The sequence below is a fragment of the Asparagus officinalis genome, chromosome 4 (assembly GCF_001876935.1).
Source record: "Asparagus officinalis chromosome 4, Aspof.V1, whole genome shotgun sequence".
Classification (NCBI taxonomy): domain Eukaryota; kingdom Viridiplantae; phylum Streptophyta; class Magnoliopsida; order Asparagales; family Asparagaceae; genus Asparagus; species Asparagus officinalis.
This window is the reverse complement of record NC_033797.1, coordinates 137,255,335-137,274,699: the sequence shown is the minus strand read 5'-3', so window position 1 is coordinate 137,274,699 and position 19,365 is coordinate 137,255,335. Positions and strand designations below refer to the sequence as shown.

The window sequence follows — 19,365 nt, the reverse complement described above, 5'->3', positions numbered from 1 at the left end:
AAATCATAATGCAGTCATAACACAATTTTCTTCTCAGACGCATTTGGCCTCAGAGTAGACCGAGTCACATAAACAGGACATTAACAGCAGGACTTCTACTCCGGAGAAGGAACACAACTTCTCTCTTTCACTCACTCAAGTTCTCTATGACTTGAGTTGATCTGCCTGTTCTTGCTCTCTCGACTTGCTCTCTAATTCTGAATTGAGGGCTATTTATAGCCTCAAGACAGCCTCATTTTTCAAACAAGGTGCATCGTCCCGACCTACCTTTCGTTCGTTTTGTGTCCATAAAAAAAGTGGTGAGACCCACTTATCACTACCTCCCCTTTTGACTTTCAAAAGAGGCGGGACGGGACCCACAACAATTCTTCCGTTTTGACTATTTAGAGAGGTCCATCTCAGCGAGCTTTACGCAAAGGTTAAACTTATCTCTAGGAACTACCTTCGTCATCATGTCGGTTGGGTTCCTGTCAACATGGATCTTTTGTAGTAGCATTTGCTTCTCTTCTGTTACAGCTCGTAACCAATGGTATCTCACGTCAATGTGCTTCGTACGAGAATGGTACATATAGTTTTTACTAAAATCAATAGCGATTTGGCTGTCACAATGTACAATGCACTCAACTTGCTTCAAACTCAATTCCTAGAGAAATCTTATCATCCACAACATTTCTTTACCCACTTCTGTAGCTGCGATGTACTCTACATCTGTTATAGATAAAGAAACACACTTTTACAGCTTGGACTGTTAAGATATAGCTCCCCCTTGCAAAAGTAAATAAATATCCAGATGTAGATTTATTGTTATTGAAATTACATGTCATATCTGCATCTATATAGCCTTCCAGAATTGGTTTGAAACTGCTAAATACCAAGCACAACCTTGAACTGCCCTTCAAGTATCTGAGAATCCACTTCACTGCTTTCCAATGTTCTCTTCTAGGGTTTGACATATATCTGCTCATAACACCAACTACATGAGCAATGTCCGACTATGTGCATTACTATAGCATACATCGGACTTCCAACCGCAGAGGAGTATGGAACATTCACCATTACTTTCTTTACTTCTTCAGTAGTTGGACAATCTCTCTTGTTAAGATGAAAGTAATTTGCGAGAAGCGTGCTATCAAGCTTAGTACCTTTCATGTTGAATCATTCATGCACCCATTCAACATATTTTTCTTGAGACGACCATACCTTCTTTGTTTTCCTATCTTGAATAATCTGCATGATCTAGCATGCTGACCCCAAATCCTTCATGTCAAAAGACTTAGATAATTTCTCCCTTAACGTTCGAATCATCTTTGCACTCTGTCCAACTATGAGCATATCGCCAACATAAAATAAAAGAACGATGAAGTTACCTTCAGAGAACTTTCGGATATAGACACATGAATCTACAACTATACGCATATGCCCATGAACCACCATAAATGAGTCTAACTTTTTGTATCATTGTCGTGGTGCCGTTTGAGCTCGCAAAGAATCTTCTTTAGCTTGCAGATCATATCGTCCTTGCCTTTAACTTTGCATCCCTCTAATTGCATCATGTAAATCACCTCCTCTAAATCATCATGGAGGAATGCATTCTTCACATTGAGTTGCTCTAACTCGAGATCTTGGCTTGTTGCAAGACCCAAAAGTGTCCTGATAGACGTCATCTTCACAAATGGAGAGAAAATTTCGTTAAAGTCAACTCCTTTCTTCTATCGAAAACATTTAACAATCAACCGCGCTTTGTACTTCAGCGTTTTTGCTCCATCTTTCTTCAAATTTGAAGACCACTTATTTTGCAACTCTCTTTTGCCTTTAGGAAGTCTCACCAACTCATAGCTATCATTCTTATGCAAGGAATTCATCTCTTTTTGCATCGCCTGAATCCAACGGTCTTTCTCTCTATGAGATTGAGCCTCTTGAAAACACTCACGCTGACCCTCATTAGTAACTAAAATATATTCAGTAGATGGATACCTTGTAGATGGTCGACGGATTCTCTCCGGCCTTCTAAGCTAAGGCCTTCACCTTCTTGAGGAGTTGGATCTTCATCTTCATCAGCTTCTACATTATCACCGTCATCATCAGTGTTGTCCATCTCTGGCATATGTTGCACGTGATCATTAGCACCTCCCCTGTCATAACATCCTCTAGTGGGGAAGGAACTGTCATAGGGTTGGAATCTCCATCAACATCACCATCTAACTTCTCGATGATTGTTTGGCCTTCATGAAAGACCACATCTTTGTTTCTGATAACTCTCCTTTTTATAGGGTCACAGCCTGTACCCGAATTCTTCATCTTCATAACCAATGAAGATGCATAGAATCACCTTGTCATCAAGCTTCGATCTTTGTTCCTTTGAAACATGTGCAAAAGCTTTGCACCCAAACACCTTCAGATGAGTAAGAGACATTTTTTCTTTTTCATACTCTCTCTGGAATATCAAATGATAAAGGAGCTGATGGAGATGGATTGATCAAATAGTACGTCGTGCGAACTGCTTCTCCCCATAATACCTTTGGAAGTTTTGCCTTCTTTAGCATACTTCGGACTCTCCATGATTGTGCGATTCATTCTTTCTGTCACACCGTTGTGTTGAGGAGTACCTAGTGTAGTCTTTTTATGTCGGATACCATTTCTTGAACAATAGCCTTTGAACTGCTTGAATGTGTACTCACCTCTATTGTCTGTGCGGAGACACTTCAAAGGCTTCCCACTCTCTCTCTACCATAGCATAGAATTTCTGAAAACACTCGAACACCTAGTCTTTTGTTTTCAGGTTACACACCCATAATATCCTAGATATATCAAATATTTATTGCTACCGAGAGCTTCTCTTCGATAGGACCACAAATATCAGAGTAAACTAAATCTACCACGTTAGATTTTCTGTGAGAAGATTTACTGAATGCAATTCGATGTTGTTTGTCAAATAAACAACTATCACATAGGTATAGAGCAATACCTTTGACTAAGGAAATTAGTCCCTTCCTTGCCAAGATTTGCAAGGCCTTCTCGCTCATGTGACTTAGCCTTTTGTGTCAGAGATTAGGAGAAGAGTTGTCCTCCACCGTGTTAAGGCTGTCAGCGCACAACTTTGCTTGAGTTCGGTATAGTGTGTCGGATGCTTTCTCTTTGGCAAATACCAAAGATCCCTTTGGTGTGTTTCCATCTTCCGTTGCCGAAATAGTTTTCGTAGCCTAGCTGGTCCAAAACAAGCCCATATATGAGATTGAGGCGCAAATCACGAATGTGTCGCGTGTCCTTTAAGGTCATCATGCATCTAACATCTGTTTGTAGATGAATATCACAAATCCCAATAATATTTGATTAAATGGTGTTTCCCATCTTCACAACACCAAAGTCACCGGCTTTGTAAGATGTGAAGAACTCCTTGTCGGGTGTTGCATGGTATGAAGTTATTGTGTCGACCACCCAGCCAGCATCATCATCTCCAACGTGCAAGCATTCTTCTCCAAAAGTGAGAAGAGCCACTTCGCCATCTATAGTGACGGTCGTGTTGTTGTCATCATTATGATTGTTGTCTCCTTTCTGCTCCTTCTTCAACTGCCTACAATTTATTCTAATGTGATCTTCCTTATGGCAATGGTAGCACTTTACCACATGTCCTCTAGATTTTGATCTGTTTCTAGAATTCCTGCGAAAAGTCGGCGGTGTTTTGTTCTTGCTACTTCCTCTCTAAATAGCATAGCGGGGGAGAATTGTTGTGGCTTTTAAAGGTCAAGACGGGAATGTAGTGATAAGTGGGTCCCATCATTTTTTTATGGACACAAAATCAACGAAAATAGGTTGGGTGGTGCACGTTGTTTGAAAAATGAGGCTGTCCTGATGCTATAAATAGCATTCAATTTAGAAGTGGAGAGCAAGCTGAGTGAGCAAGAACAGGCAAAGCAACTCAAGTCATAGAGAACCTGAGTGAGTGAAAGAGAAAAAAGAAAGGATATTAATCTTTTGTATTCCTTCTCCGGAGTAGAGGAATTTTTTTTTGTCCTGTTTGTTGTTTGTGTACCTCTAGCCAAGTGTGTAGAGAGAAAACTTTAGATACCCATTATATTTATAGTGGAAGATTTTTCTAGACTAGATTCAGTTGCAGGGTTTTGCCCGTTAAAAAATTCTTGTATCCTGCTAAATATTTCTTTGGGTTATTTTATTATGATTTGCCTTATTAATCTATTTTATTTACAGAGGAATGGGGAAAGTCAATCAATCAAACCCCTTTTTTTCCCAACACTTCAGGGTATCAAAGTCAAAAGGGGTGAAACTTTGGGGTATTGAAGTGCAAATAACCCTTTAAAATGGAAAAGTTTACATGACTCCTAAAATTTCTTACTTTGATCAAACTAAAATTTAACAGATATATAAATAAATCAAAGATAACTTGCCTTCTTATCATCGTAGAGACGCCTTGCATGAAGCGCACCGAGCATCAGAATGGTCGCCGCTGTAGCACCCGGCACAATAAAATAATTTCCTGCAAAAATCAATAGTATTTACTAAAAGTAACATCAAATCAAGGAAAAGGCTGGAGCTAGGGTTAGGGTCTAGGATAGAAGACCTCGAGAGCTGCTGCTGCGCGCCAGCATTAGCGATGCTTGAGGAGTGTGAGAAACCTCTGCGATTGGCGGGGGAGGTAGTGAAGGGGAGACGATGGAAGTTGAAGCGATTGAGGAGGAAGGAGAGCGATCGAGGAGAACCCTAAACTTCATTTTTTTTTTTTTTTTTTTTTTTGCTTTTTTTCGGGGGAACTCGGAGTACAGAACTGGGGGTTTAGGTGTCTAAAGACGGAATTTGAAGCTGGATGTTATCGAGAGGGTCCAGGATGTTGTTTCCGGCTGGGCCCGTATAAGCAGTCAGGCTAGCCTGGGCCTAGATTGGGCTAGTCTTCTAAGCCCGGGCTGTTTGATGTATTTACCACCATAAAATGATAATTTCGTGGGGGTTAGTCAAATAGAACTAACACTGTATAATTCATGACATAAAATTCTCTGTGTAAAATGTCTCATTGGGTTGCCACATTTGTTACAATTTTATCTATTTCTGCTATTTATTATAAGCCCTAAGTTTGAGCCCGGGAGCCTCATTTTCCAACAAGAAAAAAAAACACCTAATAATGCCCTTAATATAGGCTCATTACAGTGTGCTTGGTTTGGTGCTGTTGGAATCACATGTTGTTCCAGCGATATTAAAATTTTAAATGTCTTGTTTGGTTTAATGTTGTTGCAACACTAAAAGGTTTTTACAACAACAAAATAAGGCAAAAAGAGTGTTGGAACAACACTCAAGTTCAAGAGCGATCCAACACAAAGAGTTAGAACAACATTGTTTTATTAAAAAAATACTTGTGTCTCGTTTAATATGCAGAAATCGAAATTGAGTGAGAATTGAATGAAGTAAAGAATGGAATTGAATCAATGTGAGAATGAAATACTCATTTCTATTTTTGTGCTTGGGTACATTTTTTATTAACAATTTTTATTGTATTTTATACCCTTATTTCCTTTACCTTTTGAATAATTTTATTTGCTACTAAGTATTATTAACACATTTTCAGGAAATATAAAGTTGGATGAATAAGAGCTCAAATAAAGATTATCTCGAGCCCAAAAACTAATTAAAGTTAAAATGCCTAAGTCCAAAACCCATGACCAAGTCTAGAAGGAAAATCTCAGCACTCAGTACTCATCACTTCCTTGGTCAGCAATTACTAATAACTTGGTCTGTAATTGAGTGTCACGCCCCGCTTCCCAAAATACTCGAGAATCGGAACGTGAACAAGCCCGCGACGTATTAGATTGAAAAGAAATATACACTATCATTTTTTTTCTCTTTTTCTTCTCACAAGTCTCCGATCACAGATAACAAGAATATAATAGACAAACTCAGAACAAAATAATACATATCACAAATGAATATCATCCAAGACATAAAATACGAGTCCAACATACCCTTATACAAGCTATCTGAATGAAATACTGGAGAATATAAAGTACAATGATCAAACGGAAAAGAAAATGCTACAAAAGTAAGCTAAGACCATCGAACACCTAGAGGGGATAACTAATCTTTGGCTTCTTCTGCTCGATCTGCAAAGCACTCCTGCTGAGAATCCTCTGGCTCCTGACGATCTCCCACCTGGACCTATTCTTTCTATAAGTCTGACGTACACCAGAGAAAACAGGTGTACGTTAGCATGTATGGCACACGGTAAGACCCGACCCCACAAAGAAAATAGAACGAACGGAAATCCAATGCGGAAAACGATACGATAACAGAAATAACAAAAGAACATACAACTGAAATCCACAAATCAACATGAAAACACTAGAACATACAACTGAAATCCACAAATCAACATGAAAACACTACTAAATCATGATAACATAAAGCATCCAGAATCGACATGAAAACACTACTAAATCATGATAACATAAAGCATCCAGAATCGATCAGGTAACGAGATCATGTAGCAAGCAATCAGTCTAATCATCCAAGTAACAGGGGCCTACAATAGATGGAATTAATACTTAAAAATCTACAACATGAGACGTAGTACGTCGAGCAAAATAATCCAAACAAGGAAACCCTCATGTATATACCATATGTCTCAAATTGTAGATAATTAAATATTAACCATGATCTATGTATGAAAAGAAGAACACTGGTCTACATCTCAACAAAACTAACAAAGTTCACCATAAAGTACGCAAACATATTATTCTTGTTTTACATGTTATTTAAATTGGGAAAGAATATTTTGATGTATATAATCGGGTCCCCGTAAACCTGCCCGGGGGGCGCCTTCAAGTCAAGTACTAGCCCTCTGACCCATATATGAGATTCGAGAAGTTATTGAAGATGGGGATGTGGAGCTCGTGAAGGTCCACACAAAAGACAATCCAACATATATGCTCACAAAGGTGGTTCCGAGCAACAAGGTCGATCATTATAGAAACTTATTGTAAATTCATGATTGTTGAGGTCGTTGGTGGGCATTTGGATGAACTACGGACTACTTGATCCCTTGAGAGACGGGATACGTTGGCAATCACATTGGTGCAGTCATATTTAGTGAGACGACGCATTAGTGCTCATGTTGGTGTCGGCTCAGTTTTGGTAACACTTTACCGAGGTGGAGAATTATAGAAAACAGCGTCAAATTGTTCAAAGTGTTGGCAAACATGAAGATTCGGTAGGGGTGTGGTGTCTGTCACACACATGTATGACAGAATCTGCCCCTGTTGTTAGGGATATGGTGCGTGCCGCACCCATGTGTGACATACTCGTTTTTAGATTCCCACCATGTTTGGGATTGTGTTTTGTTATAAATAGAAACACGTTTTTAGGGTTTCTTAAGGAGAGAATTAGCATTGTTTTGAGCACTTTGAGAGGGAGATATTGTGAGGGAGTTGAGAGCTTTGGTTAGAGTTATGTTTGAGTAATTTTGTGAGTTATAACCTATTGTATTTCTCTTCCATATAGTAAAATCTCCCAATCCTCTCCCTATGGACGTAGACAATTGCTGAACCACGTAAATTCCTGTGTTCGGTTTGATTTGTGTCGTATTTTGGTGAATTGCACTCGTAATTTGGTTTGGTTCTCTTCTCTCATCGCTCACCAACTCGTTTGGTTATCGAGCACGCTTCCGCACGACACATAGCAATCTGATCATTCAATATCCCTGATATGCATTAAAGTTACATCAACTACCCTATCTTATATGTTTCTTCTTCCTCCTCCAATGTAACAGACCTAAGTCTATCGAATTGATATTGTCTCCTCTAGCACAACATGAAGCTAAGCTTAAGACATTCAAGTTCCGCATTAAACATTGCAATAGATGATGATAGAGATGTACGGACATGCTATTCTCAGCATATGGCCCCCCTTGAAACAGCTTGGAGCAACAAAATTATGGTAGGGGTTTTTTAGTTGCCCAATTTTAGGACTGGATCTAAGTGAAGGTATTTTGGACGGAAAGATAAACATTTTCGTCCCTAAGATCAATTTGTGAGCAACGAGCTACGTGAGAATGAGGAAATTAAATATGATTTGAAGAATTAGGATGGGCAAATTTTGGTTTTATTAAAAGAGAAATTGAGAGAAAGGAAGCAACAGTCGAAGAATAGAGAGTTGAGATTGCTTGAGCTTGAAGACAATTTGAGAATCAGAGAGAGAAATGAGAAATTATGAGGTATTTTTGAGAGAAAAAGAGGGAAAACTAAGGCTATTTTAGTCATAATTGTGAGGATTTTTGTGAAGTTTTCCTTCGTATTGAAGTGGTGTGAAATTTGGAGTGGTGAAGTGAAGCTTGTAAGCATATCGTTGTTCATCTTGTTTGAAGGGTTTAAGTATTATTGAGAAGTTGTATTATGGTTGTTGTAGATTTATAATTTGATGAAATTTACCTTGTTTTTGCTATGATTGCTCATATACAAGCTTATGCACATAATTCTCTCCCTATTTTAAAAAAATTGCCAGAATCCTGCTTGTTTTTTCTGATATTCAAACCTGTAATATATATGATCAAAAGATTTTGATTGCTTTCTCGAAAACAAATGGCACAGAACATGGCATATTTCTTCATAAACATACTCACTGTCCATAAAGCTTCTACTTAACACAAATACATACATATACCATGATATTAACATTGTTTCATAGATACATATACCAAGACAAAAATCCATATAGTGACACAAAAACATTTTTCACACACATAAAAAGAAAACATGTTTCCTTATGCTAATCTTTGCCATCATCCTTTTGTTTTGCTAGTTGATCATCAATAGCCAGGACACGAGTACAAAAAATGCACAAACATACACGATGTGTTAAATTATGGCAACATGCAAGTAATATTTGGTCTGGTTAGCATTTATATTTCAAATCCTTACCTTTATTATAGCAGTGATCAGTGCTATCAAATGTGATGCGGTAGGCAGTGGTTGAGTGGAACTCGCGAGCTTCCTAGAGGGGATTTTGGTTCTGTGTTGTGAAGGAAACTCCTTTTATAGCTTGATATGCATGTTGATAAGCAGAGTGTCCTTGTGGTTGTGGGGGAGCATCAAATTACTTAGTTGAGGGATCACTTGATGGAGTATGCGCGGTAGCAGCTTGTGTAACACTTGATGGAGCATATGAGGGAGCATCTTGTATAACTGTTGAGGGAGCATTTGATGCAATATGAGAATAGTTGATGTTAGCATTCACTTTCTGGTTGGTATAGTACTTTGGTGGTCTTGAATGGACTACAAATTTAAATTAAATAAAGTGTTGAATTAGCATAGGTCAAGTACTCAAGTGTAATGAAAATACATGAATTGAGTGAAGTAACCTTACCTTTGTTCTCATTAAAATTATATCTGTATACCTAGATGGTATAAATCTTCCTCCCTGCATCCGCCCTTGCATTCTGATGGTAGCTTCTGCCAACAAGCCTCCTTTTCTTCTGTACACTCCTTCAACAGTCACACTTGGCCCCTTTATAAATTTTGTAGTTTGTTTATGCAAATCTCGTGAGGTGGCAGTTTGGTTAGCTTGTGAAGCAGCAATTTGCTGAATTGCCTACATAATAGTTACATGTATTTAGGTTCAATGAATTGACGTAGATCATTATTGATAATTAAAAAAATACTAACCTGAGCTTCCTTTGTCATAATTATGTTGTTTATCTTAGGACCCCTCTTTGATAATCCCTTCTTCTTTCTATTGGATTAGTTACTTCTTTTTGTAGGAACCTGAGCTTGCGCACAATCATGTGCACTTTGCACATGAGGATCGATAAGTATATCTTGTGAAACGAGGTGCACAAGTTTGTAGAGTTGGTGAAAAGTCAGAGATTTGCCTCTGGAAGTTGGGCGGTCGACCGGCAGTGGAGCTGCGGTCGACCGATATGTGCACACAGCTCTTAGTGTGCCTCAGGACTTTGGGCGGTCGACCGGACGAGGCGTTGCGGTCGACCGCGAATTGTCCAGAGAGCAGACTGGACCTCGGGATATTTTTCGGTCGACCGGCAGTGGTGCTGCGGTCGACCGACTATCGGGTTTTGGGTTTAAGTTGGTTTTCCAGACCCGTTTTCTTTGTAACTTGTATATAAACCCCAAATCTGTTCTAGGGTTTAATGCAAGGGAGATTTTGAGCTGCCAAAGGGGATTTTCTAGGGCTTCTTTTGTTGGAGTCTATTGGAGAGATCAAGTGATCTTGTTTGAGGGTTTTGGGTAAGATTTGTAACCCTAATTTGTATTCCCCTTTGATTTGATTAGTGAAACTCCCCCCTCCTTGCCCCGTGGACGTAGGCACATTGCCGAACCACGTATATCTTGTGTTCTTGCTGTGATTGGTTGGCTTGTGTCTATTGTGGTCTATTTTGTTCTTGTGTGTGCTATTGTTTTTGGGTATTTGAGGCTTCCGCGGCGCACAACAAGCGGTATCAGAGCTCCGGGTTGGATTTGGGAGTTTTGTTCGAAGGATTCACTGTTGGATTCTTATTTGAAGAGTAGATCTACAATATGGGTGATACAAGCGGGGCTAGCTCAAGTACTACTAGTCCATCGGGTTCGGCTTTGACAAAGGCGATCCAAAATTTGAGCATCAATAACACTAAAATTGATGTCCCAAAGTTCGACGGCAAGATCAACTTCGGTTTATGGAGGTGTCAAGTAATGGACGCCTTAGATGCACAAAACTTGGAGGAGACCCTTGAGTTTCAAGAGAAACCCGAGGAGATTGATGATAGGGTTTGGAAGAAAATGCACAGTAGGGCTTGTGGGGTTATTCGGTCATGCCTAACACCGGATCTCATTTATGATGTGATGAACGAGACTTCGGCAAAGAGATTGTGGGAAACGCTCAATGAAAAATATTTGACAAAGAGCATTGAGAATCGGCTTCACTTGAAGAAGAGGTTCTACCAATTCAAGATGAAGAGGGGAGTTTCCGTTCGAGAGCATGTTAACGACTTCACAAAGCTAATTTCGGATATGGCCAATGTTGATATCATGGTGGAGGATGAAGACAAGGCGATGTTATTGTTGTGTTCATTGCCAGATGATGAGTTTAGCACCTTTGTTCTCACTATGATAAATGGGCGAACTACAGTTAGCTACAAGGAGGTGACCTCGGCATTGGTGAATTATGAGCTGAGGAAGAATGATTGTGAGCCCTCCGAGAAGGCATCGGGTGATGCACTTGCAGTTCGTGGCCGTGCTCCAAACCGTCAAAAGTTCAACCGCTCAAAATCGAAGAATAGGGGTGGCCATAAAAGTGTTGGTAGAAATCAATGTGCCTTTTGCAAAGAAGAGGGACATTGGAAGAATGAGTGCCCAAAGTTGAAGGATAGAGCCGGGAAGCAAAGGGGGAAAGCTGTACAAGCTTCAGAGGTGAATGTTATCAAGACTAGTGGCGACAATTTAGATTCGGATTCTTCGGACTATTCGTTATCTGCACTACCGTCAGTTTGTGTTGCCAATTCTACAGAGTGGATGTTGGATTCAGGTGCTTCATACCACGTTTGCCCTAGGAGGGATTGGTTCTCCAGCTTTCAGAAGTTGGAAAGTCAGAATGCATGATGGGGTGACTAGGGAATTGAAAGATGTGAGGTTCGTGCCACAGTTGACGAAGAACCTCATTTCTCTTGGGACTTTGGAGGCATCCGGTTATAGAGTGATCTTAGAAGATGCTAGTTTGAAGGTCATGAAGGGTTCTATGGTGGTGATGCGAGGTGTCAGGGAAAACAACCTATACTACTTGAAGGGCAAGACAGTTACAGGGGGTCTGGCTGCTTCTATTACCACAGAGGAGGACACTACCACACTATGGCACATGAGGCTTGGACACACAGGTAAAAAGTCCCTTCAGTCATTGGCAAAACAGGGGCTATTGAAAGGTGCAAAGACCTGCAAGATGGATCTGTGTGAGCATTGCATACTTGGGAAGAAGACTAAAGTGAAGTTTGGCACCGCAATTCACAACACCCAAGGTATATTAGACTACATTCACACAGATGTTTGGGGCCCTTCTAAGCACACATCGCTTGGTGGGGCAAACTATTTCGTCACTTTCATTGATGATTATTCCAGGAGGAATTGGGTATATACCATGAAGCATAAACATGAGGTCCTGGATATATTTGTGGAGTGGAAGAAGAAAGTGGAGCTGCAGACAGGTAGAAAGGTAAAGACTCTTCATTCAGACAATGGTGGAGAGTACAAGAGTGATCCATTTCTGCAGTTTTGCCGGGATCACGGCATTAGAAGGCATTTCACAGTTAGAGAGACACCGCAACAGAATGGGGTGGCAGAGAGGCTGAACCGTACCTTGCTGGAGAAGGTGCGATGTATGATGACGCAGAGTGGTTTGGCTAGATCCTTTTAGGCCGAGGCGTTAGTTTATGTGAGCCATCTCATTAACAGGTTGCCGTGCACTGCGATAGAGGGGAAGACTCCTTTGGAGCGTTGGTCTGGTTCTGTGGCTAGTGATTATGAGACTCTTCGGATTTTTGGGTGTCCAGCTTATTTCCATGTTAGTGATGGGAAGTTGAATCCGAGAGCAAGGAAGGCTATCTTTGTGGGATTTAGAGAAGGTGTAAAAGGTTTCAAATTATGGGATCCACAAGACAAGAAGATGATCATTAGCAGAGATGTCACATTCGATGAGGCGTACATGATGAAGCCTCGAGTTCCTCAGCAGGTGGAAGAAGATTAGACATGTGGGATATCGCAGCAGGTGGAGGATGATGTGACTCCACCCACTCCAGTTGGCACTGTTCCCATTGAGACTCCTACAGAGGTGACACAGGGAGGAGATGAGATGACAGTCGGGCATTTGGGGGATACAGTGGATGGCGAGGCTCATGAGCAGGGTCATGCTCAGGGGTCCATTGCAGCAGATAGACCGAGGAGAGAGATTCGTCGGCCAGCTAGATATGATGATGTCATGGTGGCATATGCTTTATCGGTGGAGGTCGTTGATGATCTGATTCCTGCCACATTCAGGGAGGCAGAGTCCAGTCCTGATTCCATTAGGTGGAGGAATGCTATGGAGGAGGAGATGCAATCTCTTCAGAAGAACGACACTTGGGAACTTGCACAGCTACCTAAGGGTAAGAAAGCTATTGGTTGCAAGTGGGTGTATGCTAAGAAGGAGGGATCTTCTATTGGGGACATTCGATATAAGGCCAGATTGGTTGCCAAGGGATATGCACAGCTTGAAGGTGTTGATTACAACGAGGTGTTTTCACCCGTTGTGAAGCATTCGTCGATTCGGATACTATTGGCATTGGTGGCACAGCTGGACCTAGATTTGGTCCAAATGGACGTGAAGACGGCCTTTCTACATGGAGACTTAGACGAGGAGATCTACATGACACAACCTATGGGGTTTAAAGCTGCAGGAAGGGAAAATTTAGTGTGCAAATTGAGGAAATCTCTTTATGGACTGAAGCAATCACCGCGACAGTGGTACAAGAGATTTGATAGATTTATGATTGGCCGAGGATACACGAGGAGCCCTTATGACCCATGTGTTTATATGCGCAAGCTACAGGATGGTGAGCACATTTATTTGTTATTGTATGTTGATGATATGCTCATAGCTTCCAGGAATACTTCAGCTATTGGGAAATTGAAAAAGGAGCTGTCATCAGAATTTGAGATGAAGGACCCGGGAGAGGCTAAGAAGATATTGGGTATGGAGATTGAGCGAGACAGGGTGAAGGGGAGATTGAAGCTTACACAGAAGAGTTACTTGCAGAAGATGCTGAAGAAATTCAGTTTTGAGGGTAATACCAAGGTGGTGAGTACTCCATTAGCTCCCCACTTTAAGCTTTCAGCTTTGATGTCACCAGTTTCAGTGGAGGATAGGGACTACATGTCCAAGGTTCCATACGCCAGCGCAGTGGGTAGCTTGATGTATGCTATGATGTGTACTAGGTCAGATTTGTCACAGGCCGTGAGCATGGTATCTAGGTACATGCACAACCCCGGGAAGGGGCATTGGGAGGCCGTGAAGTGGATTCTACGGTATATTAAGGGTACCGTGGATGTTGGGTTGATATTTGCGAAGAATGATGAGACAGGGCAGAATTGTATTGGCTACGTGGATTCAGACTATGCCGGAGATCTTGACAAGCGTCGGTCCACTACAGGTTATGTATTTACATTGGCGAGTGCACCGGTGTGTTGGCGATGCACTCTTCAGTCTACAGTGGCGCTTTCTACTACGGAGGCGGAATATATGGCAGTGACTGAAGTCAGTGAAGGAGGCTTTGGTGCATACATGGCTTGTTGGGATGATTTTGGGGATTGCACACGGAGACATTCTCAGCGTACAATTGTGATGTTATGTTCAAGTCTATCATATTTGGCGTAAGAACCAGTCTACGAATGCACGCACGAAGCACATTGATGTAGAATTTCAGCTTTGTCTGACGTATTAGATGAATGGTGATTCACGTTGTGGAGAAGGTGCCACACTAAGGATAAACCCGGGCTGATAATGTTGACCAAAGTGATACAGGTGGAAGTTTGTCAGCTGTATGGATTTATTGAACATTCTTCGTTGTGAGCCGTTGGCTGGCCATATTGATGACTACGTTCAGCTTGATTCCTGTGGGAAGAGATACGTAGGCAGTCTTGCAGTGCACCGGTTGAGTTGAATACTGGGGGTGTTTGGTGTCGGCTCAGTTTGGCATAAACGTGTCGCGCAGGGGAGATTTGTAGAGTTGGTGCAAAGTCAGAGATTTGGCCTCTGGAAGTTGGGGCGTTCGACGCGGAGTGGAGCTGCGGTCGGAACGATATGGCGCAAAGCTTTAGTGTCTCTGGCCTTTGGGCGGTCGGCCAGGACGAGGCGCTGCGGTGACGGAATGTCAGAGAGCAGACTGGACCTCGGTATTTTTCGTCGACGCGACAGTGGTGCTGGCCGGTCGACCGACTATCGCGTTTTGGGGTTTAAGGTTGGTTTTTCCAGACCCGTTTTTCTTTTGTAACTTGTATATAAACCCCAAATCTGTTCTAGGGTTTAATGCAAGGGAGATTTTGAGCTGCCAAAGGGTATTTTCTAGGGCTTCTTTTTGTTGGAGTCTATTGGAGTCTATACGTAGGCACATTGCCGAACCACGTATATCTTGTGTTCTTGCTGTGATTGGTTGGCTTGTGTCTATTGTGGTCTATTTTGTTCTTGTGTGTGCTATTGTTTTTGGGTATTTGAGGCTTCCGCGGCGCACAACAAAGTTGAGAAGCATCATGATTTTGCGAAGGGGAGTCCGCATCAGTTGCAAGAGGAACATGTGAACTCTGATCATGAATCTGAGCTCAGGATCTCCTTTGTGATTTCAATTGTCTTGATCTTGAGCCATCTCTTGTTAGACTCTGAATGCTATTTGAATCTTGAGCTGAGTTCCTGGTAGGTGGTCTTCCCCTCTTTTTCTTCTCCTTTGGTATCTCAACTATTGCATTAGTACAATGCCTAGCATCGTGCCCCGCCTCTCTAAATCTTCTAATTGAATCTGGATTTTGCAACTCATGAGAAGCTTTCCTCCTATTCCTTTTTTGGTCTACCAGGCCTTTTCTTCAATGGGGATTCAAGATCTTTGCTTCACCAGTTTTTGGCCAACGTCTACTATTAAGCATTGGGCTTATATCTCTATTATGTACCTCTCTCTATCTCACAGTTGACAAGTAATCATCTAACACTGTCACAGGATCAATTCTGGCATCATACAAAGTTTGGATTTCATGTGTACAAGGGATCCCTGTTATATCGCAAACCCTACAATCACATGTTTTTTTTTGTTGCAAATTGTCGATCACATACTCCAGCCAACGTGTAAGATTTAGCAGTATTCCATAGTAGTGTCTTAACACCAGGATTTTTAAATTTCTCACTGAAATTTACCGATAAGTGCCTTGCACGAAACCTGTGTCTAGCAATATTAGGCACTAATTTCCTGAATGTCTCAAGCTATCCCTGCATTTAGAAATTTAAAAAACAAAACAATAGTATTTAATCTTGTCAGCGATAATCATGATCGTGAAAATAAAATATGTGCTCAAGTAGATAATTGAAGTACATTTCACATACCTTTTATCCTTCACTTATATAGACCCGACCACGTTCACCAGTAAACATCCAATAAACCAAGTCCAAGTTTGTTCACATTTATTTTACACTATTGCCACAGCTACACGAGACATCTGATTATTCCCATCTCTAGACTTTTAGAAAGAAGAAAAAAAAAACAGATATCCAAACCAATGACTGCCTACATCCTATCTCAAACCCACTAATATGTGCCTTATATGTAACAAAGAAGTCATAAAATATGTTAGGTTCACTTGTATCTATCTTTCTAGTCCTCAATCTAATAACATAGTTAGGACTTTTACTCGAGAGAATGTTTGCATAGTCTCTAAGCTTCCAATATTGTTCTTTGTAACATCCATTTATGATATCCAAACCCCTCCTCCTCATTCTATACACTTTAAGGGGCCCTACCTTGATTTTCAACTCCCTGAACATTGTTGTTTACGATGACTCAATCTTTAATCTTGGATTTTATTTAATTCTCAACAAAGTAATAGTTTACTAGCTAATTAGAAGTAGCTTTTGGATTAAGAAGTAGCCTCTTAATTACATGTATGGCTATCGTGTAACAATTTTATTTTTCATTTTTTGTATGCCTTGAATTCAATGAAGCATAACACCTCCATTGACAGGCAGCCATCAACCTTGCATACAACTGGAAATCGTACCCCCTGCAGTTAATTTACTTTTAAACTCAAAGTCTCTTGTCACAACATTATGTTCCTCTAAAAGGACAGTAGAAGGGATGATCCTTAGATAAACTAATTTTAATCCTCTGCCAACTGAGCTAAAACGGTCTTTAGCATGAAATCTAAATTCACTTTTATACGCGCAATTCCTGATAAGCCCTTGTAAGTGGTCCCAAGTGAAATAGCCTTTGTCAACATGCAACATTCCTAGTTTTCTCACTATTATATTTCAATCTAAAGAGTCTTCATAAAGCTACCACCATGGTGAAAAGTGTTGCGCGCCGTGCGGAAGCGTGCTCGACAACCAAACGAGTCGGTGAGTGATGAGAGAAGAAACCAAACCAAATCAAGAGTGCAATTCACCAAAATACGACACAAATCAAACCAAACACAAGGATTTGCGTGGTTCGGCAATTGCCTACGTCCACGGGGAGAGGATGGGGAGATTTTACTATATGGAGGAGAAATACAACGGGTTACAACTCATAAAATCACTCAAATATAACCCTAATCAAAGCTCTCAACTCCCTCACAATATCTCCCTCTCAAAGTGCTCAAAACAATACTAATTCTCTCATTTTCTCTCCTTAAGAAACCTTAAAAAACGTGGTCCTATTTATAATAAAACACAATCCCAAATAAAGGAGGATTCTCAAACAAAGGAGGATTCTAAAAACGAGTCTGCCACACCAGGGTGTGGCGCAGACCACACCCATGGCAGACAGGGCAGATTCTGCCACACCAGGGTGTGGCGCAGACCACACCCATGACAGACAGGGCAGATTCTGCCACACCCATGGCAGACACCACACCAGGGTGTGGTGGAGTCTGTTTTGGGTTTTTCTTCACGTTTTTTCACAATTTCTTCGCCGTTTTCACAAAAAGTAACTATAAAATACACGGTAAAACAATTTTAAACAATGAATTAACTCTCTTGCGTCTTCGGAGCCCACTACTCCCACTACAGGATGGATGTGTGTGTGACAATGTTAAAAAAAAACTAAAAATAGTGATAAAGAAGAATTGAGTCAACCAAAATTTGCATTTTAACACCAAAATCAAAGCATAAATTAATGTCGGTTTACGACGTGGGTCATTCTGACGAAGCTTTTTTGCAATTGGGGTCATTAAAGTGGTAAAACGTGAAGCTTTGGGTGATTTTTATGCAATTTACCCTTTAGTTTAAATTAGTACTATCCAAAATAAAAAATATTGCGCGCGCGCGTAATAGTTTCCAAGTCTTATTGCTTAAACCCTTGGAAGAGCTCTTGACCTTTTGTAGAGCCTAGAAATTATCTCTATACTATAAAGGGCTGTTTGGTTCACCCATTCTTGGGAAAATTAATGGGAAATCATCTGACAATGACAATTTGATAATTAAAAGATTTCCTTGGGTTTTCTAAAACTATGTTTAGTTTACAAAAAAGTTATAGAAATGTTTTGCATAAAGTTGAAAAAAATACATCGTTTTATAGAAAATTAATTTCCTCTCGATATGGGCCAAAGTTGATCAGGAATCTGAAGCATTAATTTAAATAATAGTTTTTGTATAAGGGGCTGTTTGTTTGCCTAAAAAAGAGAGAAATCAAAGAATAGGAAACCTATTTGTAATAAAAATTATTTTGAGATTGTTTGGTTGACTAAAAAAGAAGGAAATCAAAGAATGGGAGATGAGTTGTCACATTATTATTGGATGATGTAGGTGATTTTTTAAGAAAATTTGTTTTGAGCTTGTTTGGTTGGCTAAAAAAATAAGAAAATAAATTATAAGAAACCTATTTCCTGTAATAGTTTTTTTCTTGTGTTTGGTTCATTCATAAAAAAGAAGATGAGATAAGATGAGTTGTCATTATATTATTGGATGATGCGACCCACACTTAAGGAAACTGATTTCCTAGTTTTTTTTTTGAAGGAAATGAGTGAAAATGAAATGTTAATGAGATGAAATGAGTTGTTACCATATTATTGGATGATGTAAGTGATTTTTAAAGATGAGATGTGATGGAGATGAGATGAGTTGGATGATGTGACCAATTTCTTGTGTTTGGTTTATTTTTAGGAGATGATATGAGATGAGTTGCGAGATAAAAATAATATTTTATTGGATGTTGTGGTGAGTTTTAGGGATAAAAATGGATGAAAATAATATTTTATTGATTTCCATGCACCCTTTTCATTTTCTTGATTTTTAGGAAACCAACCAAACAACCCCTAAACTTATCCATTTTTATTAGAAATACATGAAAATAAAACTTTTTCTATAAACTTATCCGTTTTTATTAGAAATACATGAAAATAAAATAAAATAAAACAAAACCTTTTGTATTTCTATAAACTTTTTCTATAATTTTTTTATAGAAATACATCAAAATTAAATTTTGGGTACTTTTTCTTTTAAGAAATTGAACCAAGCGCTTGTTGCGTGAGCTGTGGCCAGTCTAGTATTGGACTGGGCTTTTTGTAATATAAAAGCCCTAAAGGTGTAAAGGTTTTTGCGCACGTCTTGGGCCCCCATTAGTTAGTCACCCACTTTCGTACCTCAGCGACCGACCTTCGCCTTTTGGCGGGAATTTTC

The 19,365-nt window shown here is 40.1% G+C and overlaps 1 protein-coding gene across 1 annotated transcript in view; it reads right to left on the bottom strand.

The window, feature by feature from the left end:
• The window catches only part of LOC109839494 (phosphatidylserine decarboxylase proenzyme 1, mitochondrial), a 12,090-nt gene extending 7,471 nt beyond the window's left edge, over window positions 1–4,619 (bottom strand). The window contains exons 1-2 of the mRNA XM_020407947.1: window positions 4,577–4,619; window positions 4,404–4,492 (exon numbers count right to left, since the gene is read on the bottom strand). Of these exons, the coding sequence (XP_020263536.1) occupies window positions 4,404–4,492; window positions 4,577–4,604 (117 nt within the window). The 5' untranslated portion in view covers window positions 4,605–4,619. The remainder of the gene's footprint in view (window positions 1–4,403; window positions 4,493–4,576) is intronic.